Source organism: Branchiostoma lanceolatum, chromosome 13 (genome assembly GCF_035083965.1).
Source record: "Branchiostoma lanceolatum isolate klBraLanc5 chromosome 13, klBraLanc5.hap2, whole genome shotgun sequence".
Taxonomy (NCBI): domain Eukaryota; kingdom Metazoa; phylum Chordata; class Leptocardii; order Amphioxiformes; family Branchiostomatidae; genus Branchiostoma; species Branchiostoma lanceolatum.
The window spans coordinates 8805281-8828193 of record NC_089734.1 but is presented as its reverse complement, the minus strand read 5'-3'; the positions used below and the strand labels follow the sequence as shown (position 1 = coordinate 8828193).

The 22913-nt window shown below is 40.3% G+C and overlaps 5 protein-coding genes and 1 long non-coding RNA gene across 6 annotated transcripts; 1 reads left to right on the top strand and 5 right to left on the bottom strand.

Moving 5' to 3' along the window:
* The first annotated feature begins 9 nt into the window (after nt 1-9).
* Nucleotides 10-4016, top strand: LOC136447275 (uncharacterized). The gene is made up of 7 exons (XM_066446006.1): nt 10-229; nt 784-943; nt 1189-1868; nt 2103-2205; nt 2432-2808; nt 3099-3302; nt 3902-4016. Exons 1-7 carry the CDS (start codon nt 179-181, stop codon nt 3953-3955), a joined length of 1629 nt encoding a protein of 542 aa, XP_066302103.1. The 5' UTR covers nt 10-178; the 3' UTR covers nt 3956-4016.
* LOC136447274 (uncharacterized) lies at nt 3299-10429 on the bottom strand. The gene is made up of 11 exons (XM_066446005.1): nt 10047-10429; nt 9377-9724; nt 9157-9205; nt 8844-9004; nt 8448-8599; nt 6896-7072; nt 6474-6622; nt 6189-6302; nt 5908-6060; nt 5518-5665; nt 3299-5287 (listed from the first exon to the last, which is right to left on the bottom strand). The coding sequence occupies exons 1-11, from the start codon at nt 10412-10414 to the stop codon at nt 4902-4904; spliced, it is 2205 nt and encodes a 734-aa protein (XP_066302102.1). The 5' UTR covers nt 10415-10429; the 3' UTR covers nt 3299-4901.
* Nucleotides 10430-10755: 326 nt separating this feature from the next.
* Nucleotides 10756-11544, bottom strand: LOC136447236 (interferon-inducible GTPase 5-like). The gene is made up of 2 exons (XM_066445954.1): nt 11016-11544; nt 10756-10799 (listed from the first exon to the last, which is right to left on the bottom strand). Exons 1-2 carry the CDS (start codon nt 11542-11544, stop codon nt 10756-10758), a joined length of 573 nt encoding a protein of 190 aa, XP_066302051.1.
* Nucleotides 11545-11816: 272 nt separating this feature from the next.
* On the bottom strand, nt 11817-14078 carry LOC136447870 (uncharacterized). Its single transcript, XR_010757789.1, has 3 exons — nt 13920-14078; nt 12984-13072; nt 11817-11985 (listed from the first exon to the last, which is right to left on the bottom strand). It is a non-coding gene; the product is annotated as an uncharacterized lncRNA (long non-coding RNA).
* Nucleotides 14079-14301: 223 nt separating this feature from the next.
* On the bottom strand, nt 14302-17710 carry LOC136447436 (T-cell-specific guanine nucleotide triphosphate-binding protein 2-like). The gene is made up of 6 exons (XM_066446350.1): nt 17524-17710; nt 17134-17279; nt 16684-16809; nt 16235-16387; nt 15725-15872; nt 14302-15393 (listed from the first exon to the last, which is right to left on the bottom strand). The coding sequence occupies exons 2-6, from the start codon at nt 17248-17250 to the stop codon at nt 15008-15010; spliced, it is 930 nt and encodes a 309-aa protein (XP_066302447.1). The 5' UTR covers nt 17251-17279; nt 17524-17710; the 3' UTR covers nt 14302-15007.
* Nucleotides 17711-17986: 276 nt separating this feature from the next.
* On the bottom strand, nt 17987-22091 carry LOC136447235 (interferon-inducible GTPase 5-like). Its single transcript, XM_066445953.1, has 7 exons — nt 21708-22091; nt 21343-21429; nt 20138-21102; nt 19442-19826; nt 18948-19298; nt 18465-18680; nt 17987-18182 (listed from the first exon to the last, which is right to left on the bottom strand). Exons 2-7 carry the CDS (start codon nt 21378-21380, stop codon nt 17987-17989), a joined length of 2151 nt encoding a protein of 716 aa, XP_066302050.1. The 5' UTR covers nt 21381-21429; nt 21708-22091.
* Between the last annotated feature and the right edge of the window lie 822 nt (nt 22092-22913).

Genomic DNA, 22913 nt, shown 5'->3' with positions numbered 1-22913 from the left:
AGATATACGTCACCTATGGATGAATGGTGAGATCCAAAAATACCGCGGTCCAAATGAAAATGTTGCCAAGGTAGCAGAAGAAATGAGGCAAAACCTTGTCGTATTCTGCCCAAGCTACGTTTTACCACTTTCCTAACTCTTTGAAACTCTTTCTCAAAAGGCAGCCCATACCTTGAGAATGCCAAAGAAACGGGACGATGAAGCGGCCAAACAAGCAATCGCCGAGAAGGTTGTCTGAGAGGGATTTGTGTGGGGAGGGGGGCGTGTGGCAAATGTAAATATGGAATATATACTGCTGTAATATCGGTGTAATGATCATAGATGTCATGTGTATGGCATAGTCTTGGTAGAGGAGTTTTGTAAATCGCCCTGATGTGTTGTGTTTGCTATTCCTCAACTTCTCTCTCACTGCAAGGAGCTACATTTGGTACTTGAACAAACAACCTGTTGCTGTCCTGATTTCTTGGACCATAGGGATGTCTCATATGATTGATACTTTTCGAAAGTAATGAAAAAAGTTTGCTACCAACACTTTTATAAGCAGAGTCTTTAAAGCAGAAAATACTATGTAGGAGTTAATCCGAGTTATAAAACAGGTAAATCAACTCAAAAGTATTCATGATGATTATGTTGGAGATGGTGATGGAACTGATGAGGGTGATTGCAATGAAGATAGTATTGGTGGTGGTAGTTATGATGATTAAATGTTGCAACAGGTGAAACAGATAGTAAACATACAATGATGATGGTGATGATGATGATAATGATGAAATGTTCTGACAGGTGAAACAGATCCAGAGTAAACAAGCGAGATGGATGCAGCAGAGGAAAGAGCAGCTGGACCGGGGAGGGGGGCGGCAGCAGACACAGACAGGACAGACAGGGGGTTCTACAAGGGGGACGGGCAACAGGAAGGACAAGACACCTGCTGCACAGTCTACAAGTATGTTTTAAACAAATACAATTACCTGGTAGCTTTACTTGTCAATAAATTTGCATGCTCTTCCAGTGTATGATGGGAGGAAAAGAATATCGGCAGTGTGTGTGCGCGCAACACATGTAATTTTCAGGGAAACAAGGCATCCTTGGTGTCCAGCTGCAAAGAGGGCGTATAATTTCTTTTTTTTAGGACCCCCATGGGCCCTGATGCCCTCCTAGCTAATAGCCTGTTTTCTTTTTCAATTGTAGATACAGCATACATACCATGGGTTTCCAAGAATGATATTGACAAGCAATTCAAACAAAAGTCCTCAAGATCTCAACCTCCCAAACCATCAAGTGCACCAACAGCGAAGTCTGGAAAACTTGAATCAGTAAGGACAACAGCAACAGCACACAATGATGGAAAACTACCCACACAGAGGTCCAAAAGTGCAAGCAGAGCACTGGAGAGGCCACAAACTTATACCAAAGGGTCTTTCAATGAAGTAAATGGTAATAAATTAACTGATGGTAATCATAGTGCCAAACGGACAGAGTCAGAGGATGGAACACAAGATGAAGAAGAAATTGCGCCTTACGATCATCAGTCTGACTCTGAAGACAATTCACATACCAATGACTCCTCAAAACAAGACAGTGTCTCTTCTGCTAGGGAACCTTTGCACAAACACAACCTGCAAGATGTGCAAAATGATGCAGAAGCAACAGGAGATCAAATGGACCAATCAGGATCGAGAAGTGCAAGAGGTAGAGCGATGTTGTCTCCAGATATGTTTGATGCACTGGCAGATCAGATAGCAAACAGACTGAAGGTGAGAATGGATAAACCAACAAGCGGAGAAGGCACACTGTCAGAAGGAGGTGGACATGTCTCTCAGGAATCGAATATTGACACACACAAGTGTCAGGTCTGCTCTTCTCTTATGGTAAGTCTGTTTTTCTCAGTGTCTCTGTGCCCGACAAAATGTATTATTTTTTTGTACATTGTAAATGTTTGTTAAACAAAGGGAGTAGAACACCTGTAGAAGCAGATACCAGTAACTCACCAAGAAGAAGCTGTTTTCCAGGCTATTTCTGTATATAGCATACTGGTTGGGAATGTAATATACATGCACATTGCAATGTAGAGTCAAAAGTAAAGAAATTTGTTTCTGTTGCAGGTTCCCCCAGACCATCGGCCCATGTTGGTAATCCCATGTGGTCACACCTTCTGTACTGCCTGTGTCAGACATACAGACACTTGCCCAGGGTGTGGGGAGGAAGGTTAGAATATTAAGTTAGTTAGATGATATAATAGCTTCCCTTGTAGTTGCAGTATGTCTCTGTTAAAATGTAGCTTTCAATATTTAGTGAAGTCAGGACATTATAGCTTATAACTGTCTGTGTTGACTTATGATCCATTCTAACTAAACTTAATTTTTTGCAGACTTCAGTTGCTTCTTTATAAGTTTCATGCATTATCAGAAATTTGTTTATACTTTTATTTCAGTCTCATCACTCACTTGCAACATCATGCTTCAGCAGATAATTGTGGAATACAAAAACAAGAGAAAACCCAAAACAAAGGAACATTCAAACATCTACATAAGCAGTGCCAATCATACATACGCTCCACAAAAGTACTCAGGTGGCACCAGCAGGTTTGATTCATTGAGCGAAAGAAACAAGACAGCACCCAGCAGTGTGAAAAGGAGAGACTCTGGTTCTCATGGTGATCGTAAACATAAGGGTTACCATGGTAACAGAGGTGAGGACTATGTGGAGAAGTACCACACCCTGACTATGAGGTGTGAAGTGCTGGAGACAGAGGCTGATGGCATCAAGGAAAAGATGGAGACGGTTGCTAAGCAACTAGAGAGGGAACAGGTGAGCATCATTCCTAAATGTATAAATTATATATATTCAACAGTAATTGCTGATCAGTGGTTTTATTATACCACTGTATGGTTCTTACTTTAAGTACTTAGTAGTCCTTTTTTCAAACTTTGTTAATTCTATGTGTCAATGAAGGCAAAATTACCTAAAATGAATGTTAGTGATAGATCATTTAGAAGAGAAAAATGTAGACCGTTTTCTATAGCCTTTCAGGCATGTTTACAAACGAAGAGTGAAAATTAAGTCTCCTTGCTTAACCTTGTTTTGATTCATCCATTCAGAAACAAGTTGCTGGCATAGAAAAACAAGAAGAGAGCCTAAGAGAACAGATCAAGATGTTGGAAGAGAAAATCAACAGCCTCCAGACCCACAAAGAAGGGTACATAGACACCTGTGATGAGTTAGAAGGACAGCACTTCAACCTGGCCTCTAAGTTATCTATGGTGGAGGACACTCTACAGTCATTGACACTGGAGAGGGATAAGGTAAGAAGGCAAAACTTTATTTTGGTACACTGATCATCTTAACTACAGAACTGTTACATTGATAAAGGTTAGACATCCAGGTAATAAGATACACCAAATAATATAGTTACTCAAACAACTGGATAGAATTTGGAAATGGTGTTTTCAAATCTATCCAGTTGCTTGTCAATTCATGAGTAACTATCATTTGGCATATTTATCATAATTTGTTATGTAACATTTTTTAGTGTTATATCATATTCAGTTTTTGCAAGTCCATGTACTGAAGATTCAAGTTTAACTGTATGTCAAAGTCAATGACTGAATTTCTGAATATGACAATGATATTTGTGTATTTTCTTATTTTACATCATACAATTGCATAGTAATTATCACCAATAGATAATGAATGCAACTTCTGTACTACATTGTGAAAATACCTGTATTTACTACAGTCAAATACCAGAAATAATCAGTGATGCCTAAAGGATAGCTTGAATTAACTCACCACAAACTCCCTAATTAAACCATTATCTAACAATAATAATCCATATAAAATCACCAGGTCCTGTTATAATGTAAAAATCAGTGTACTAAAAATGTGTTTTACTATTCTATAGGTGAGGATCCTGGCTCACAACTTTGATCCATCTATTAACATGGAAGATGACTGATTCAACATCACTGACAAACTTTGGAACTACAACTGATAATCTAGGTTTACATTAACAGATGACTTAAAGATATAAGTTTCCAGTTCATCAAATAAGTACAGGTAGAGCCTGTACTACTAATATGTATTGTACATGTAAAATTATCATAAGAAACAAACATCTGAATCAATGCTAACATTAATTTCGAACTTCATAATTTTTATGTGTCAAGTTTTTAACAGTCTGTGTATATTTGTTGTTTTTATCTCCTATTTGTCTGTCAATTATCTTGTGCAATCTCATTTGAAAATATGACTTACCAGAGTTACAAAAAGTGTGATACAAAATACAGCAAAATGTCATAAACAGTATGTCTCCGTAATGTGCTCCTAGTAGTATCCGTAGACAGTATCCATTTGATGATGCACAAATTATAGTTCAGAAAAAATAAATCTACAACACTGACAAATATTCTGTATATTCTCAGTGTGTGTGTATTTGATAATCTTAAAGTTAAATCGCATTGCTATTGGCTATCTTATTAGATTTAAAACTTTAAAGAGAATTAGCATAGTCCACATTACTCCAACAGGTTAGTTCTGATAAACTTCCTATAACACCCTCCAGTTTAAGATTGGAATTCCACTTTTGCCATTTTGACAAAGTCTAATATTTTCGATATAAAGGCATACTATTAAAAAAGTGTTTATTATATAGTTGACAAGTACTGTATGATGTTCTGGGTGCTTGTTCTGCTGCTGAATTTGTCTTGTCTTTCACTTAACTTGTTGGGAAGGTGATAAAAGGATATTTCTTAAAATGCATTAAAAAACACCAGTTACATTCTGGAGTAGTTACACTTGCTTTTTCCCCAACATAGAAGCAGATGTATGTGCCATAGAGAATGTAAAATTCAACCATCAACATAGCACATTTCTACAAAAATCCTCAGTCAGTAGGCATGTGTTTACTTGTGAAAGGCATAATTGTGCAGATCCTTTGCACATTCTGCTTGTTCGTCAATCATCTTACACAAGAAGTAGGCAACAACATTCAGTGCCTTCCCACCATACTCTGTGATAGGAACAGTGGTTGTGAAGGCCCAGTTTGCCAGCCCAAGGGTCAGAAGGGTGCTGCTGTTTTTGGACAGCAGGCTTGCTAAGGTACGGATGTTGTCAGGAGGCACGTCGTCGGTGTCTTCTGACAACAGCTTTCTGCACATGGGAAGGTTTCTTTGCACAAATAACTGGAGATCTTTTATGTCTGTACCGGATATTGCTGCTAGCTTGGGGAGGGATGCTTCGTCAAGTCCCAAACACTTCTGGGACAGCTCACAGGCTACCCTGACAGTTGCTGAAAAAAAAGAAATAATGACCCAAGTTATTACTTAGCACTCACTCACATATTAATTATTCCAAGCTGACGTAATTAAGCCTGATAACTCTGAAAAATCAATTTGAAGTGTGAATACAATCAATTTTGTTTCATGTAAAATTCAAATATGCATCACAGCCACTTAAGGTTACTATGATTTGCAATTTTGGATTTGTTGATATACAATTCATGAAAGTTTTTTTGCATACCTATCTTCACTGGTGTTTCAACCAGTAGGCAAGGTCCCTGGTTGACATCCATGGCGTTGACAGCCTGGACCCACGCTATCTTCTTTAGCACCCTAGCCTTTTCACTCACAAAGTCATGTGACAGGTCCGGACAGCAAATCACAAATGCCTGCAAGTGTAGGAAGTATGAAATTAGAATTGTTAACCTCTAATAGGACATGTATAAAGTGATGTTCTGATAAAATATTCTGCTGCACATATATAAATCACATAGTATTGACCTCAGTAGTACAAAATGTATGTATACCAGTGTATACATATTATGCATAATTATACAATCATTATGAACTTGCAGTGAGCTCAGTAAAAACATACTTCTAGACATTGCTATGCAAAATTTAAGTGTTGTACCTGTTGTTGTAAGTCATTGAGCTGAGACACGATTGCCGTCTTCAGTCTGACCATGTCAAGCTTCCCCATCAGCATGTCATCAGCTTGATCACTGATTATAAAGGTGCTGTTTGCACCCATCACCTGACCACTGCCTGCATTGTGCAGATGTTCCTGTAAGAGAGAAAAAAGAAAGTTTAAGTGTTAAACAACATGAAATGGACTTACAAGAAAAGTCAACCTTTCTAGCAAAAGATACTTGAAGGCAAAATGCTTGTCAATAGATGCAATGAATTTCAAACCTGAAGTTCATCTGTTAGCCTGTGGCGGAGTTCCCTGTCTTCTGTGTCCTTAGTTGGAAGATTGGCAGCCCCTAAAGTAGCAGTTTGGTCACGTTTTGTTCCAATTAGGAGCACCTTAAAGATACAAAGAAAGATGATATTCAAAGACACATCCCTTTTTGTCTGCATTTTGGCAGGCTAGTGATATGTAGAATAGATCTTTCATTTCGTTATCCATAATAAACATCTTTGTGTTAACTTAGTACTATATCCTTAATTCAAAGGTCAGTCATGTGAGCTTGATACCTTCTTACTCATCTTCATAGCCTCATTGGCCACCCAGGCTGCCTCCTCAGTCACTTTGTCCTGGCAGAAGACCAAAAACAGGTCACAGTCCTTCATCCTGTCTCCGTGGAACTCCATGTACCGGGAAACAAAGAGAGATCCATTTTGTCCTGGATTGTGCAAACAGAGACAAAAAAAACACTGTGTGATTTGAGAACGATTGCGTGTGACTGTTCTATCAGTCACTGAAATAAGTGCTACAAAAAAATTATTAAAAGTTTGGATTGACAATCATCATTTAAGTAAGCAGGTTTCATGTACACATCATGCAGTGTTTCTGATGGAGTAGTAATGGCATACTAAGCAAGCAAGAAATGACCAAAAAGGTTCCACTCTTGAATTGTGAATGTCAAACATGTGTTACTGATATAATAATTTGCTACCAGGAGTAAGTGAAGCTGGTGGAAAGTGGACAGCAGAGATGTTGCTGGGGTGGCTTGGATTGTAGTACACTGTTGCTTTGGCAGGGTCCCTAGCCTGTCCAGGCAGGTGGTCATCTTGAAGTCCAAGAAGGGAGCAGATGAATGTTCTGATGTCAGCTTCAGGTTTGCCAATCACCCCTGTAAAATCGTCATATCTGTCAGCAACTTTAGTTAATGTAATTACATTATGGTGAGGGATATCAAAGCTGCTGTCATGATAGCGCACAATTAAGCAATTATATTAATGTAGATGCAGAAATGTTCGCGATGGTCTTACGTTCATAGTTTCTTGCAAACTTAACACTACCACGGAACTTTTTGCCCACCTATGACTGTAGTGTTTGTTTGTATGTTTGTTTGTGCCTTTATCTAAAGTCGGAAAAAAAATGCTCCGATCGGCCATGTGCTACTGTTGTTTCAAATGTGAACTTAAAACCACAGGGAACACTTCATTTATTCCCTACCGCAAAATTAAGCAGTTTTTTAATCACAATTGAAAAATGAAAACCAGGCGAACTGAAATGCATTTACAGTACATGCTTGTGGACGGTTCGGTCTCACGATCAGCCTAGGTAAGACTGAAGCCATGTTCCAGCCTTTACCATCACAGGCTGCCAACGTGCCACCACCTCCTCCCATCGTCATCAACAACACAGAAATCAAGACTGTGGGAAAGTTCTGCTACCTGGGTAGCACCATCACAAGCAGTGGATCTCTTGACGCAGAGGTGATGCAGCGCATTGGAAAAGCAAGTGTAGCCTTTGGCCGTCTCACGAAGAGACTGTGGCACGACCACGGCATCCGCCTCTCCACCAAGATTTCTGTGTACAAAGCCGTTGTACTGAGTGCACTTCTCTACTGCTGCGAGACCTGGACAACCTACCGCCGGCACATCCAACTACTGGAGCAGTTTCATCAGCGATGTCTCCGGAAAATCTGCAGCATCAAATGGCAGGACAGAGTGTCCAACCTTCAGGTCCTAAAGAAGTGTGGCCTCCCTAGCATTGAATGCCTGATCATCAAGTGCCAGCTAAGATGGACAGGACACATTGTCCGCATGGAAGACAGCAGAATTCCCAAGATGCTACTATATGGGCAACTAAAAGAAGGGCACCGCAACCAGGGCAGACCCCTCAAAAGGTACAGAGACAATCTGAAGACAAGCCTTAAGAGCTGCAACATCAACGTTGACTGCTGGGAAGCCATTGCCCAAGACAGAGCGCTGTGGAGAAATCAGTGCGCGTTAGGAATTAGGACATTCGAGGCCAACAGAGCTGCTGCTATTCAGGAGAAGAAGGAGAAGAGGAAACAGCACTCCACACCAGACTGTTCCTTTCCGTGCAGCATCTGTGGCCGTTCATGTGCGTCACGAATTGGTCTTCATTCCCACATGAGGACCCACCTTGGCAAATGACGTGTGAGCCTACTCATCTGTCGTACCGACAGGAGAATCCATCATCACCAGCAGCCCCCCCCCCCCCAACTGAAGTACATGAAGTAAAACATGAATTACCAACAGAGATGATTGCTGCCTTCCAGTCTGGTAAGAGTGGTTTGACTACCCTTGCAGAGCCATAGAGTGCCCTCAGTATGTCATGGCTTGGTCTGCTGCTCTCATCCTCTTTCAGTGCAATAGTCGTTTCTCTCGGAATTTCCATCAAGTTTCTGAAACAATAAATTTCTAGGTGCTAAATTTAAAAATGGTACATTGCAATCATGATATATTGGAGTGAGTACAAAAATGTAGAAGTTGCCTATTGCTGACATCACATTCCTGTTGGCTTTGATATTCAGTCTTAGTTTGACAGAATTAGTGTTGCTTTTAGATACAGCAGGATGGACCAAAATATTGTGATATAGGAAACTGGTAATTGCTCAGGCTTAATCTTCATTGTTATATGCTAGATACCTGTCAGTCATATCAATCATGTCAATGGCATGGAGAATTGCTGCCCTGAGGAAGCCAACATCCCATTTGTCTTGAACCATACTGTCGTACTGGTCACTTATGATGAAGATGTCAGTTGCAGCAATGCCATCAATGTGAGCTGTCAGGTCAGTATGGGCTTCCTGCAAAAAATAAACACACTAATAATTATGTAAATCAAGCAAGAATTCTTGCTCTATTTCATGACAAAGTGAGGCTTCTAGCTGGATGCAAATGCTTTTGAAAAGTGCTATGTAGTGTTCTCGAATATATAGGATTCCATGGTATGTCCTACCTTTCGGATGCTGTCAATATAGTGGAGTTCATCTTCATCCAGACATGTCCTGTGAGAAAAAAGAAACTTAAGGTGAAATGTCAAACCATATACTTCAGAATCTGTATCTTTTGAATATATTCCATGGCCATGCATTTACTTAGCTGTAAATTTGCAATGACCAATGTGTCTTAAGAAATGTATTCCAGTATAAGTTTGTCCAAAGATGTGCTACATATACCTTATGAACAGAACTTGTAGCTCCATCTCTTTAGCCTTTCTTGCAATTGTGAGAAGTTCTTCGCTGATTGTGTTTCCAATGAACACCAAGAGCACACTGCATGCTCTCATGTCATCAGCAAAGCTTTTGAAGTATGCTTCTTCATCAAAGGTACGTTTGAACAGCTTCTTTTTCACAAGAGGAGGAGGGAGTTCTACAAGTTGGGCACCTCCAAATGTTTTGTGAAGTGTGGTTTCTGTGGTGGGTTTATTTGGATCTCTCTCCTCATGTTGAAGTAAGCTGCCAAAGTTGTTGATGAAGGTGGCCTCTCCAGTATTTCCATCTCCTACAATGCCAATGTCTGCAGGCCTGTTGAGGTTGGAAACATAATGTATTTGTAAGAATTAAGTGGTGTTTTACTGGCAAATCAACTGTAGTGATTATCAGTAGATGCTAACTTGAGTAAGATATAATTTGGTAAGCAATGCGCAAATCAATGTAATTCACTGATAGTAAGTTTGTAAGGAACTTTAGAATGAAAAGGGAGTTCATCAGTATGCACTTCATCATCAATGTGCACACTTGACAATAATAGGCATGTCTACCGTACCACAACTTTGATTTCTGCCATCATCATGCTTATGTGCTTTTCTCATCAGAGTACAAGAAATATTCAAGGCAGATATCATACCCCATGTCCTGATCACTGAAAGCAAACTTGAACAGCTTGGTCGCACAGGTCTCCATCTCCTCAATGAACTTTCGCACAAGGAACACTATCAGAGCAAAGGAGGCTGGAGCAGCTATGACTCCACCAATGATTGGAAGTACTATTTTCATTGTGGCACTTGTTATCGCTAGGCTAGCCATTGTGACAGAAGATGCTGCAAGAGCAGCAATATTTCGGAGTGCCATGGGACCACTGCTGTTCTTTATAGCATTCCAAAGTGTTGAATTTTGGTTACGAAACCTCTTCAAGGTCAGAGCAGATTTGTTAGAAATGCAGGCCAACTGCTCGAGAGATTCATCATCGATGTTAAAAGCTCTGCGGACAGTCATGTATGCTGCAAACACTGCGGCTGTTGTAATGAAACACCATAAAGATAATATTGAAATGTCATCTTATTGATAATATTATATAATATGTACTTTCAGATACATGTAACATGCCTTGATAAATACTTAACATACTCAATGTGAAATGCCTGTCATTTATATTCTATAATAATGATTGCTTTCAAAGAATACCAGCATACAATCATGCATTTCAAATTGCCTGTCTTGATTTCTACATTCCTCTGTAATGTGCAACAATTAATCAAGACAATGTTGATGGCAAATAAACTAGTTACATATTTCCAGCTTCATTTCTTTCATCATGGTATGATAGCCTAAAATTGCTAGGCGAGGCAGATGCTGAGGCTCTGCCAGGAAACCATGATTACTAACAGGAACAGTAAAATGTGCTTGCTAATTATTAAATGTGAAAACAAGACCATACCCTCATACCTGCTAGCTGAGTTGTGTTATGGCATATAACATTTGATGTTAAGCGAATTTGACCAATTATCGACTCAGAGATAATTTGAAGAAATGCATAACTTTGTCAAGCATGTAGGTGTATATGTAGTAGAGTAGGTGTACAAACATTGACACTTACCAATATCTACAGCCACACCTAGGCCAGGGACAGGTGCTGCACTGACAGCTGCAGCTGTAGCTGCTATTCCCCACGCTGCTTTCCTCATCACGTCTGCTTTCTGTGTAATTGTATCTATGGAAAAGTCTTGGGTGTTCTTTATCAGAACATTCTGCTTGGAGGTTGAAAGGCTGTTGAGCATTGCTATACGGAGTGCACCCATGTCATAGTCACCGCGAGCTACTTGACCTTTCAGTCCGCAAATGATGAAAATGTCTTTTTCATCTACCTTGCCATATCCAAGAGCTTCCAAGGTTTCCTTTCCAGACTGTTTAAACTTAGCCATAACTGTACTGTCTACAATCTGGCTGCCAATCTTCTTTGGAAAGTCTTTGGGGTTGTCCCGCCTTGCCTTTTCAATGTCTACATCTGCTTGTGATCTTACAAAAAGTAGCCTTTTCCCCATCTTGCGCACTTCTTTGGCAATCCAGACCACATTGTTGCTCAGCCGATTCGTCAGAAAAATAAGGAAGAAGTCACACTCCTGCATCTTCTCCTTATGGAGATCAAGATAACTGGATATGTTGAAGATAATCTCTTGAGCTCCATCGCTACTGCTTGCTTCTTGCTTGGGCTTGAATAAGACACCAGGGAAGTCGACAAGGACAATTTTGTTTCCAGGGACGTCATAAGATGTTGGCTGAGTTGTGGCATGTCCAATTGCAGACACTTCAGCAGCTCCCACATCCCCCGGTGACAGCCCACGGAATGAGTTGATAAACGTGCTCTTCCCTGCCCCTGCTTCACCGACAACTCCAATCTGGACCTTGTCAGGTTCTGACTTGCTGTCAGCTACAATCTCAAGAGCTTCTTGAGCAGTTATGTTGCCTGACCCCCATCTTCCGCTCTTTCACGTAACATCTCCCTTTGTTGTGGAGACAAATCATCTTCACTAATCTCAAGAAGACCAAGCTCTAAAGGAGGTGCCTCTCTGTGGAGCATGGTAAAAGATAGACTGTTAGATGCTATTGATTTACATCTACCCTTCCACTAACATTTACTGTTGTATTGTATTGTATTGTTACTGCATTGCGTTATATTGAGTTTGACAATCCAAGTTGTTGTCATGAAATTGACATGACAACGAAGGATAATAGTTTACCTAAAACAGCCTAATAATACAAATGACTGATCATTATTACCCCTAAACTATGCAAGAACAGACTGTTACCAAAAATCGTTAAATAATGCTATGAATCAGCGCTGACAAAATACTTTTTGAAGCCAGATTGCCCAGTGGGCTTAACTTGATCCAAAAGCTGGGTTGCCTATGAACATTTCAGGTTACTGCAGGTCCAAATCTCAAGCTCTGCAAGTGAATTAGAATACAAAGGCCGGAGGGCAATGCTACCCACGGGAGGGCTGGGACCGAGGGTGATGCGGAATACAAGGTGTTGTATTTTATTTATGTCCGAGAAAATATGCAATTCAATGCAAAATGCATCAGAAATTGAGAAAAGTTGGTGTCCTCGAACAAAATATTGTAACAGCTGCAATTCCAACAACTGAATCCAGTATTCAAATTTTTGACAGCGGCGCACTCGAAATGCATTCAAAATATTCTATGGAAGTCAGTGTGATAAAAGTAGAGCCCCGTGTGATACGGCAAATTATCACATGTTGCGGAACACCCGTATGGGCCCAGGTATGACATAAAGTAAGATACGAAGGTACTGGATACTGGATCATCTATTGGGAATGTATGTTGGTCAAGGACTGAAGACTTTGTTCTTTGGGCACACAATATCATGGCAGCCTCTTTCTTACTCAGGACTATTCCAATTTTGTTCAGGGAAGTCCACTGAGGCCTTATCATTGGTACTGGTATCATTTATAAATTTTGAAATCATTTCAGAATCTAGTGTATATGCTGAATCACTTTTGGATTTGCATATCTGAAAGAAATGCACGAAGAAAGTAAAGACTCACTCATCATCATCAAGCACTTGAAGGACGCCAGAGAAATCTGTGGCATCATCTTCTGTACTTTTGCTCTGCTTGTTCCCCATTTTTGTTGTCTGAAATAAAAGTTTAGTTGAAAACTGAAGGAAACTATCAGAAGTTTTAGTCATCTTTGGACCTTGTACTAAATTGTCTTGAGCTTTAAGCTGGGACATATAGCATTATAGACTTTAAGGTAATAAACAGACACCAGGTGTACACTTATCAATAAAAGTATTGGCCCATCCTGCTGAGAGTTACCCCTGCTTCCTCTAAATGGGTCAGTTAGTCCTCACTGAGTTGAGCTTATTTGGGGCATGATGTTTCTTACTTATATTTAAAAGTATCCTGCTTGTTTCAATCCCAATCCTTTAACCTTAAATGAGCTTTTGATCTTGTTATGTGATGACAATTTAGTAAAAGAAAACAAAACAACAACATTAATCTCAGTTGAGGTACTGGGTCACCTTTTGTAATTTTTGTAAAGCCTGGTCAGTTAGGACACATATATATTTAGTGTTGCATCTGTCTGCCGGGCAACTCAAAGGTCACATTTACTGAGTAACTTAAACAAATACCCAAAAACAATGTGATTTGCATGCTGGGTATATACCAATGCAAATACCAGTATCTGTCTACTTATAAGCGATAGAAGTAAAAATTTTCCTAACCAATACATATCATATGTCAATTTAAAAGTCTTTCAATAAAGACCACAATTATGATAAAGTCTGAAGAAATTTTCTGTACTGTCACCTTATGTACTCTACTTCTATTTTAACTTTCCAGGTTTATCACCTCAGCATCAAAAATGATTGGGTCCAGTATAAGTAGGTACCTCTTAAACCACTGATGGCAAATTGGTTTAGTATTAGACATGAAAGTGTGAGAAGTCAGCAATAGCAATAGCAAAGCTCTCCTTACCTCACCACACCTTCGTTACGCCAACTGTGAAGTGTTCAACTTGTGACAGTCATATGATTGACAAGGATTGCTGTCATTAGGTAAACATGAAGAACAATAAACATCCCAGACCGTGTCATTCCAATAGGTCAGGGGCAGGGCAGGGCAGACATTGTATGCAATCATTTTTTCACATTTGCTTTTAACCTACCTATTTTGAGGAACTGTCTATATAAACTATTATAGTTTATATAGAAAGCTCCTCAATATAGGAGGGGTAAAAGCAAATGTGAAAAAAATGATTGCATAAAATGTCTGCCCTGCCCTGCCCCTGACCTATTGGAATGAAACGGTCTGGGATGTTTATTGTTGATTGAAAACCAAATAACTTGTACTTTGTAACTGACTGTACCATTGTACAGTTTATTATGGCTGATTCAGAGATTTCCTTATAGATACACCGCAACATACATGTAGGTTTACTTCTGATTGGACACAGTCATCAGGTGATATGTATGTGCCTTTTGTCACAAAGTACACACAGACAAAGTACAAGCACTAGACAAGTACTCAGATGAAGGCCTACATTCAGAGCTTATCAAGACTAATTGAATAAAGGCACAAATTAAACAGACTGTCCACAGATACTAAGTAGCCTCCTTCAGAAATATCAGATTACCTCTAGGTTGCTCTGATGTTATGCTGACAGACTCATCTTACCCTGTGACATGATTATTTACTGTAACAGAATTAGATACGTAACTCATATAACGTTACAACACACTTTGCTACACAACACAACACAACACACACAAAATACATTATGCACACACAAAACTACTAAGTAAACGTTACTTATGGCACAACTTGAATTGCAGTGCTCAAAGAATAATGGAATAAGATACAATAACCAGTACACAGATGCCAGTATTTATGATCCAAGGTGTCTGATACATTTTGTAAATATGCTAAATAAGAATGTGTTATTTCAAAATAAATCCAGTGTATGATAAAAAAACACAGCTGTACAACTATTCATTATGATGTCGAGCAATGTGTTAAATTGTAGAAGCATATTTACATTTCACCCGTGTTCACAAAGCACAATCTCATCTGGTAGCAAAAAGTTCTTCATGGAGTACACATGCACATTCTGCCTGTTCAGCTATTAGCTTACGCAAGAAATAAGCAACAACATGCATCGCTTTCCCTTTCAAAGAGCCACAGTTTACAGTTGTCTCAAACGAGTAGTTTGCAAGTTCAAGGGTCATGAGAGTACTGCCATTTTGGGCTATCATGCCAACAAGGCCACGGACGGTGGATTGGGGCAATGGATCAGAAGTGTCAAAGAGGCCTGTACATATGGGCAGTTTCCTCCGTACAGACTCTCGGATACATTCCTTATTTATCCCAGCTAACTCAGCCAAGTCTTCCAGGGAAGCTTCATCCAGACCAAAACACCTCTTGTACACTTCACTGGATTCTCTGATGGTCTCTGTAAAAGATAAAGTTTGAAATGTTTTCGTATTTGATATCACATAGAGGGACACCATTTCATCTTATGAAAAGTATATTTTCAGCAAATTGAATTGACACAACTACAAATAGAGGCAACAGGTTGATAAGGAATATCTTTTGACTGATTAGCTAAATATAGTTTTACGCGACTCTAAACTCAGTTTCTTTGTTGTAATTTCATTTGGTTAATATAATACCTGATAGATCTCAGGTCCTTAACAAAAGGAGAATGACGAATTTGTTGTGTGACTAACAATTGCATATAATTTATGTGTTACACCATTGTAGAACTTAAAGAAAAAAGTTACCAAGGTCTAACGGCGTGTCCACTAGGAGTCCAGACCATGGTCTCAGCGCCCCTGACTGGACGGCCTGTGCCCACACCATCTGTTTCAGGAGTCTTGACTTGGTGGGGATCATACGCAGGGAGTGATCTTTGCAGAGCATGACAAACGCCTGTTGGTACATACAAGAAATTGATCATACCAGTTTATCACAGTTCCATTGGTCATCAATATTAGGATATTGAGCAAAACTCAATTAGATTGTCCCATTGATCATTTTACTGACCACATATTTTGTGTTCTCTTGTGGTGCTTAATAGGATTAAAATGTTACTAGTAGTGTTTTTGGCAGGATTACAAACTTAAGGCTTTTTGATATTGTAATCATGTTGTTTTTCCAATGTTTTCTTGATGCTTGTTTTATTTACCAAGAGTTGCACTTTTGTATCGAAATCTATGATAAAAGTTTGGAATTAACTATTGTAGTAGATGTGACTGAAACATAGACATTCTGTTCGAGAATCATAGCTTTACCTGCTTTTGTAGTTCATCTAATGGTTCAATGATGGCCTGTCTGAGTCGGACCATGTCATACGCTCCTTGCTTGACATTGTTCCAGTTCCCACTGATGAGGAAGATGTCATCCATCTTAACTGTCATACCCCATCCTTCCGCACTAAGCTTCTCCTGTCAAAAGCAACAACAAATTAGACAGCTCATTGGACCCAGACAAATATCAGCTATCATCATTCTTGATTCAGGACTATATGGGGATGATAAGTCATCAATCAACCTGCCAAAAATAAGATATAGGATGTTCTGTGTAGTTAGAGAGGGAGAATGAGAGAGGATGCATCTCCATTCATTCGTCACTGTCTACCATTTGATGGTTGTTTGACATTGCTCTTTGGTTTTTCTTTTTTTTTTCAAAGCATGTAATCAATTTTCAAAGAATGTAATTAAATTAAAGTAATTAAGCAAACCTGGATCCCAGCAGCCATGCTCTTCTTGACTGCCTGTTCTCTGGATGGGTCAGGCTGAGGTCTGGTCCCATCCTTTAAAGTTGTATTGTTAGTTGTCAGGTCAAACTTTGACTTGACAAATAATACCTGTGAAAGTATATTGTATCTAGTTATTGGTTGTGTTGTAAAATCTGGTTATGCAGTCTTTTAAGAAAAGCTATGCAAAGAGATGTTACTTACTTCGTTTTTCAAAAATGGCATAGAAAATTGAATAAAAAGACTCTTTTTACGCAACCAAGGGGCATAGACAATTTATTTTTATATTCAATATTTTGATAGTAAGTTTCTATTAAGTCATCTTTAAAAATTTGCACTGTTTCTCTCAAATTGTTATGGTCCATCATTTTTAGTATTTGTATTTGAAATATTATAATACTTTGTTTGTGATGCACTGTTGGCCAGTTTCAATACCTTCTTGTCCATTTCTAGTGCTTGAACTGCTAGCCAGATGGTCTCTGTCACCACAGCCTCTCCACAGAGCACGATGAAGACATCACAACTCTTCATGTTGTCCACTTGGCATTTCATGTACCTGGACTTAATGTCTTCTGGCCTCCCTATGTGTAACAAGCATACAATTAAGAAAAATAATATTTCATTGTAGAATTCTTTCTGATGAAAGTTACAACTAACTGTGCATTGGTGTGTTGCTGTCTAAATAAAACAGGTGAGGAACTATGGAGTCGTTTTGTATGTGGATAGTTAACCATGTCACCCTATGCCATAACGTTATAGTTTCATCACAATGTTGATACTGATGGATTCTCCTGTCGGCTGTTGATACTGATAAAGATAATTTACCTATTGCAAACGATACTGCAGGGAATCTGACGACAGTGAGATTCTGCGGCCGTTCTGGATCTGCTGACGTGTATTCTGTATGAGTGGATCCGGATCCAGGTCCTGTACGAGATGCCACCTTCTCACGATATCCCAGGAAAGAACTGATGAAGGTGTTCGTTCCAACACCATGGCCACTGATGATCCCTACATGTAGATAGGTACATTTAGAAAAACACGTAATAAACATAAATTTGTTGTGTTTTGAGTAGAAGCATATGGTCAACTTTGTGAAGACTCAATCGTGGTGAACATTCCCAAAATGAGGCTCATATTTTCTCCAACCAAACATGAAAATCAAGCTCCCAAGAACCCCGTTAATAGCATTAAATGATCACAGTTCAATAAATGACAGCAACACCCAACATAAAGTTGCAATGTAACAATAGCCAGAAGCATTTTTAATGCATTTTTATGAAAAGTCTCAACCTATCCGAATCGTTGTCTGCTCCCATTTTGGCAGACAGTCTTCTTTGCTCTTTATCAGGTCCGACACGTCATCAGACTGGTTCTGTCCAAACATCTCTATTGCTCTCAAACCCTCCGCTAGACCTTTCGTGATGGAGCCTGCATCATCGTCATTCAACATCAACGTATCCAAACTCATATACATCACGTTTCTGTAAAAACAAGAAAATATCAACTTATTTATCATAATATAATATAACTTCAAGAATGTCTAATGCAAAGAAACTGTAGGATGCGTAGAATATACCTACTAATATCCAAGCAAATCTATCGGTAGCAAAGACCGTAACCAAAAAGAGTTTTAATCGCCACCGAGATCTCAAACAGTGGCGATTAAAACTCCTTTTGCCAGTTGGATTCGGTCTTTGCCCCCGATAGATCCGTTTGCAGATTATATACTTACACCAACATCGGGTTCAAACGTACCAACTCACCTGTCTGTCTTGTCAGCATCTTGGAGCTCTTTAAAGATGGCACGTCTCAGAGCAGGAGTTTCTCCGATGTCTTGAGTCACAGCATCGTACTCGGTGCTGATGATGAAGACGTCAGACATGTCGACGTCACCGAACTTGACTTTCTCAAGCTGCTTTCGGAAAGCGCTGATCACACTTGTTCCGCTCTGGTTTGCTGAAGGGTGGAACTCATTTACCCTGAGAAGTGAAAAGGTAACATGGCATCACCATTCTTTGACTTTGTTAGCCTCCACCAGGCCTTTCTACGGGGGTATGGAGCCTAGAATTCGGGGGAAAATGAATAATTGGCCGCGGGAAGGTTAACATCTCCCCCTCCCAGGGCCTACACATAAAAGCCTATGGTGCGCGGTGGCCAAACTCCCCTTACAAATATTCTCCCTATAGCCGACGTAGTTAGTCTGGTAGAGACTTACTCTTTGTTGGTTACATGCTTTATCAGCTTACCTTACAAACAGCACTTTGGTCCTCTCTTTTGCAATCTTCGCAACGGCAACCGTTTCTGCGGTCATCTCCTTGTCAATGAACACGAGGCAGACGTCACACAGCTTCAAGTCGTCCCCGAAGCTCTTCCTGTACCCATCTTCGTCAAGTGTATCTCGAAAAAAGGACTTCTTTATCTGTGGGCTGGGGAACTCCACGAACACCAGGTTATCAGAAGATTCGTGCTCCTTAGGCTTTTTGGAGCTCTTTTCCGGGATGGAGGGCTTTAGATCGCTGCTACGAATGCCGCGAATGGCGTTCAGGAATTCCCTTCTGCTGGAGCATTCTTTCCCTAGTATCCCGATGTTTGCTGGGCTGTGTATGAAATGAAATAAAGTTCAATGTTATAATTTTCATTTGCCTTAAAAATTACCGGAATGGAAATAATGATACGCCAGTGCTGCTGATACAAAAAAATTGTAAGATTCCAATGGTGTTACAATTAGGTTTGTACGCACCTCGGTTCCTCTCCGAATGCATACTCGTGAAGCTCGATGGCACATCTCTCCATTTCGTTGATCATCTTCCGCATGATGTACACCACCAATGCAGCCGAGGCAGGCGCTGCAAGGATCCCTCCAACAAGTGGGAGGGAGACTCTCATTGCCAACGTTGTGCAGGCAATAGCACCCAGAGTCACGCCTGTTGCTGCACCACCGATGATTGCTCGAATCGCCAAGGGGCCCGATGCAGCTTCGATCTTTTCGCTCAGCACCAGCCTTCTGTTGACGAACTTCTTGAGACTTTCGTAGTCTTTGTTTCCCACCGCAGCTAGCTGTCTGAGCGACTTTTTGTCAAGACATAAGGCTCTCTTGAAACGGTGATATCCTCCCACAAGTATTCCTAAAGTCAATAAAATTACTATGTAAGATAATGATGATGATGATGATGATGTGAAAAACGTAGCGGGACAGCGTGTCTACTATATTTTACGACAATTGCTTGTATGCGATCAGACACAACTTCAAATCTTCGAAGCTGGCAATTGGATGATTATCTTAACGTATAATGGCTTTTATATATTCAACTTTTGATCCATAGTCCTATGATGACCTATTGGCTAGTTATGTCACAGCAAGACACAGCCGTATGAAAGTGCCGTGAATGTTAACGTTTATTAATGTGTTAAGACAACAATAACAAAAAGAACCTACCGATGTCTAGAGCTAATCCCAGGCCTGGTATTGGGGTTGCACTGATGACTGTATTCGCCACGGCTGCTACAATGACTTCCCGTGACCTGAGATACTCTGCCTTGTCGTGCACCATGTCGGTGGCAAACTCGACCAACCCATTGATGAGTACCCCCTTCTTGTCAACCGTCAGTGTGTTGTAGATAGCCTTGCGGAGATTGGTCATGTCGAAAGTACCAGATGCCACATCATCTGACAGTCCACAGATGACGAACACCGTTGTCTCCTTCACCTCGGTGTAGCTAAGCCTCTCTAGCTCCTTCGTGGTAACCTTGCGCAGTTCCTCAAGAAAACGACGCACCTCTATAGTATTGGCGGACGTGCCTTTGGGGAAACGCCTGGGGTTGTCTCTACTCTCATTCGCCAAGTCAACGTCAATTTTTGACCGCACGAAGAGAACGTTTTTCTTCATCTTTCTGACTTCGTTGGCAATCCAGATGATGTTGTTGCTCACTCGACACGTGACGAAGACAAGGAACACGTCGCACTCTTCCATTTCGGCGCCGTAGAGATTCAGGTAGCTTTTGGTGTTGAACTCTTCTACCACATCTGTTCTTGTACCGGTGTTCCGGAAGATGACCCCAGGAAAGTCCACAAGGACGATGTTTTGGTTGTCTGGTACAGGATACCGCGTGACGTCATTGGTGGTATGACGGAAGGCTGAGACCTCAGCAGCACCTTCCTCACCGGGTTTTATCCCGCGAAACGAGTTAATAAACGTACTTTTCCCCGCCCCTGCTTCACCGACAATGCCTATGTTAACAGTGGCGTGCTCGGACTCTTGGATCTTCAGTGTCATTCTGTGTGCTACTTTCTCGAAGTCTGTGGTTCCATCGTCCCGTATCCGCTCCAGTTCATCCAGCTCATCTTGGGACAGGTGTTTCTCAGAGATGGTGAGCTGGTCGACTTCCAGGGGACAGTCATTCCTGTGTGATCAAAAATAAAGGTACGTACAATACATGTGCCAGGAACGTTCTTTTTCTCTTGCCCTCCAACATAAATTGTTGATACCATAATCGTTAACTTCGTTATCTTTTTTCCAGAATGTTTCACCACTAGAGCTGCAGTACCACAGTTTGTCGCACAGTACATATGGCGCTTTCCTTATGTGGCATATTATGTGGTAATGTATGAATTCCCTTAATCAAATTTTCCTTGCAACTTACCCGTCTGTTGGAGTCTGTTGATTGCTGTTCGTTGCCATGGGTAATACGGCTTTCGATGCTAGCTGTAGCTGTTATGCGTGGTTGACTCTGACGAACGGAAGTGCAACACTGAGTTAATTCCATGCTTGCTTGTGTATGGCGACTACTCTAAAGGTATTTTTATTTACCCCACCACTCCCTCTCCCAGACATGTTACACCACAATGGCCATCACTTTAGGTTTCACTAGTTATATTCCTGAGAATATCTATGATCGAATTACCGAATTATTTCCCTATGTTCTCTGTAAATGTGACAGCATGTTTTCAGAATGCCAAAAATGCATGACCCAGAGTCGAAGACAACGCGGAAGTGAAAACAACTTACCTTTGTATCTCCGTGCTTACTGAAAACAGGAGCCGAACCGTGGTCTAACAATAAACGCTGTCCGCTGGCAGTGTCTTCCTAAACGGGCAGTACACACATGATTTAACGATCATAGAGTCCCTGCAGTCAAATGGAAGGGCTGGAAGTGTGACAGTGGGTCATCCAAGATCCGGCTTGTGATAAGCAAGTAGAAACGCAGCCGCGACTTTTTTCTTGAATATAAAACAATCTGCTGGCCTAGCCAGTATCCTTGAAGCCTTACGAAAGTAAATAGACTTCAGGACCTGTAATTTTGTACACATACACATACGAATGCATATGCTGTATGACCCCCAGTTACAGAACAACACCTGTGTATTACGTATGCACATAGAAATAATGCTGATCTCATTAATAGCCCCGGGCTATCTGTTACACAAAAGTCGTCGGGTCGGTTTGTGGGGACCCCTGGCAACATTTGTCATATTGCAGCCAAAATTTGTCATGCAACGTTGATAAATACTGCAAAGTAAAGGAATGCAAATCAGTTTCTGTATTGCATACTTGATGAAAAAAGTTGTGACGTTGTGGAACTAGCTACATGTATAGTCTTACGTGTGTATTTACTTGTACATTCTTCCAACTGTATTATTAGAAGCTTATATTTCGATGTATATTCTAATATATCTGTACATTATTGCAATATTGATGTAACTTGAATCTTATATTGGACGTCCATTCAGCCTTAAGACGAAACAAGCGCAGTACGCGCCAGTAGATTTTTGTTTCATGCTGTAAGCTGAAGGTTGTCCTTCTTTTGTTGTGTAGTATGGCCGTTCAGCAATAGTATCTATTCACTTTTCTACAGAAACGACAGCTTTGTTCTTTTGATAGATTAGGCCTGAAAACTGTCCTGAATGATTGAATAATTAAGTGGGGATGGATTGCATTGGGTCCGACTAAATAGTGAAATACATTCACAGGAAATAATCAGAATGCAGTGGAACACATGTACGTGCAACCAGTTGTGATGATAATGTTGTATCGCCTGTACGGTCTTTCCTGTCCTGTATAGCTTTTACGTCAGTCATTCTTTCTAGACATAAGAATTGGTTGTAAGATTTGAGTGACATACCTGTCGTCACTTCGCCTGGGACTTGCTTTATACAAATATACAAATATGCTAGCATACACAATCATGTACAAGTATAACATTGTGTTGATTGA

Bases quoted from the DNA above. Each gene is read 5' to 3' on its own strand.
- LOC136447275 (XM_066446006.1), top strand. From the start codon at position 179: ATGCCAAAGAAACGGGACGATGAAGCGGCCAAACAAGCAATCGCCGAG. The intron at 2,809-3,098 runs GTGAGCATCATT...TCATCCATTCAG, and splicing joins AGCAACTAGAGAGGGAACAG to AAACAAGTTGCTGGCATAGA. The intron at 3,303-3,901 runs GTAAGAAGGCAA...ACTATTCTATAG, and splicing joins TGACACTGGAGAGGGATAAG to GTGAGGATCCTGGCTCACAA.
- LOC136447274 (XM_066446005.1), bottom strand. From the start codon at position 10,414: ATGACTGTCCGCAGAGCTTTTAACATCGATGATGAATCTCTCGAGCAG. The intron at 9,005-9,156 runs GTAGGACATACC...TATTTTTTGCAG, and splicing joins ATATTGACAGCATCCGAAAG to GAAGCCCATACTGACCTGAC. The intron at 7,073-8,447 runs GTAATTCATGTT...ACGATTTTACAG, and splicing joins GGCAGCAATCATCTCTGTTG to GGGTGATTGGCAAACCTGAA.
- LOC136447236 (XM_066445954.1), bottom strand. From the start codon at position 11,544: ATGCAGGAGTGTGACTTCTTCCTTATTTTTCTGACGAATCGGCTGAGC. The intron at 10,800-11,015 runs GTAAGTGTCAAT...TGTTCCTGTTAG, and splicing joins AGGTGTGGCTGTAGATATTG to TAATCATGGTTTCCTGGCAG.
- LOC136447436 (XM_066446350.1), bottom strand. From the start codon at position 17,250: ATGAAATGCCAAGTGGACAACATGAAGAGTTGTGATGTCTTCATCGTG. The intron at 16,388-16,683 runs GTTTGCTTAATT...TGCTTTTGACAG, and splicing joins GCATGGCTGCTGGGATCCAG to GAGAAGCTTAGTGCGGAAGG. The intron at 15,394-15,724 runs GTAACTTTTTTC...TATCTTTTACAG, and splicing joins GGACACGCCGTTAGACCTTG to AGACCATCAGAGAATCCAGT.
- LOC136447235 (XM_066445953.1), bottom strand. From the start codon at position 21,380: ATGGCAACGAACAGCAATCAACAGACTCCAACAGACGG. The intron at 19,299-19,441 runs GTGCGTACAAAC...TTTCATACACAG, and splicing joins GCATTCGGAGAGGAACCGAG to CCCAGCAAACATCGGGATAC. The intron at 18,183-18,464 runs GTGAGTTGGTAC...TTGTTTTTACAG, and splicing joins GATGCTGACAAGACAGACAG to AAACGTGATGTATATGAGTT.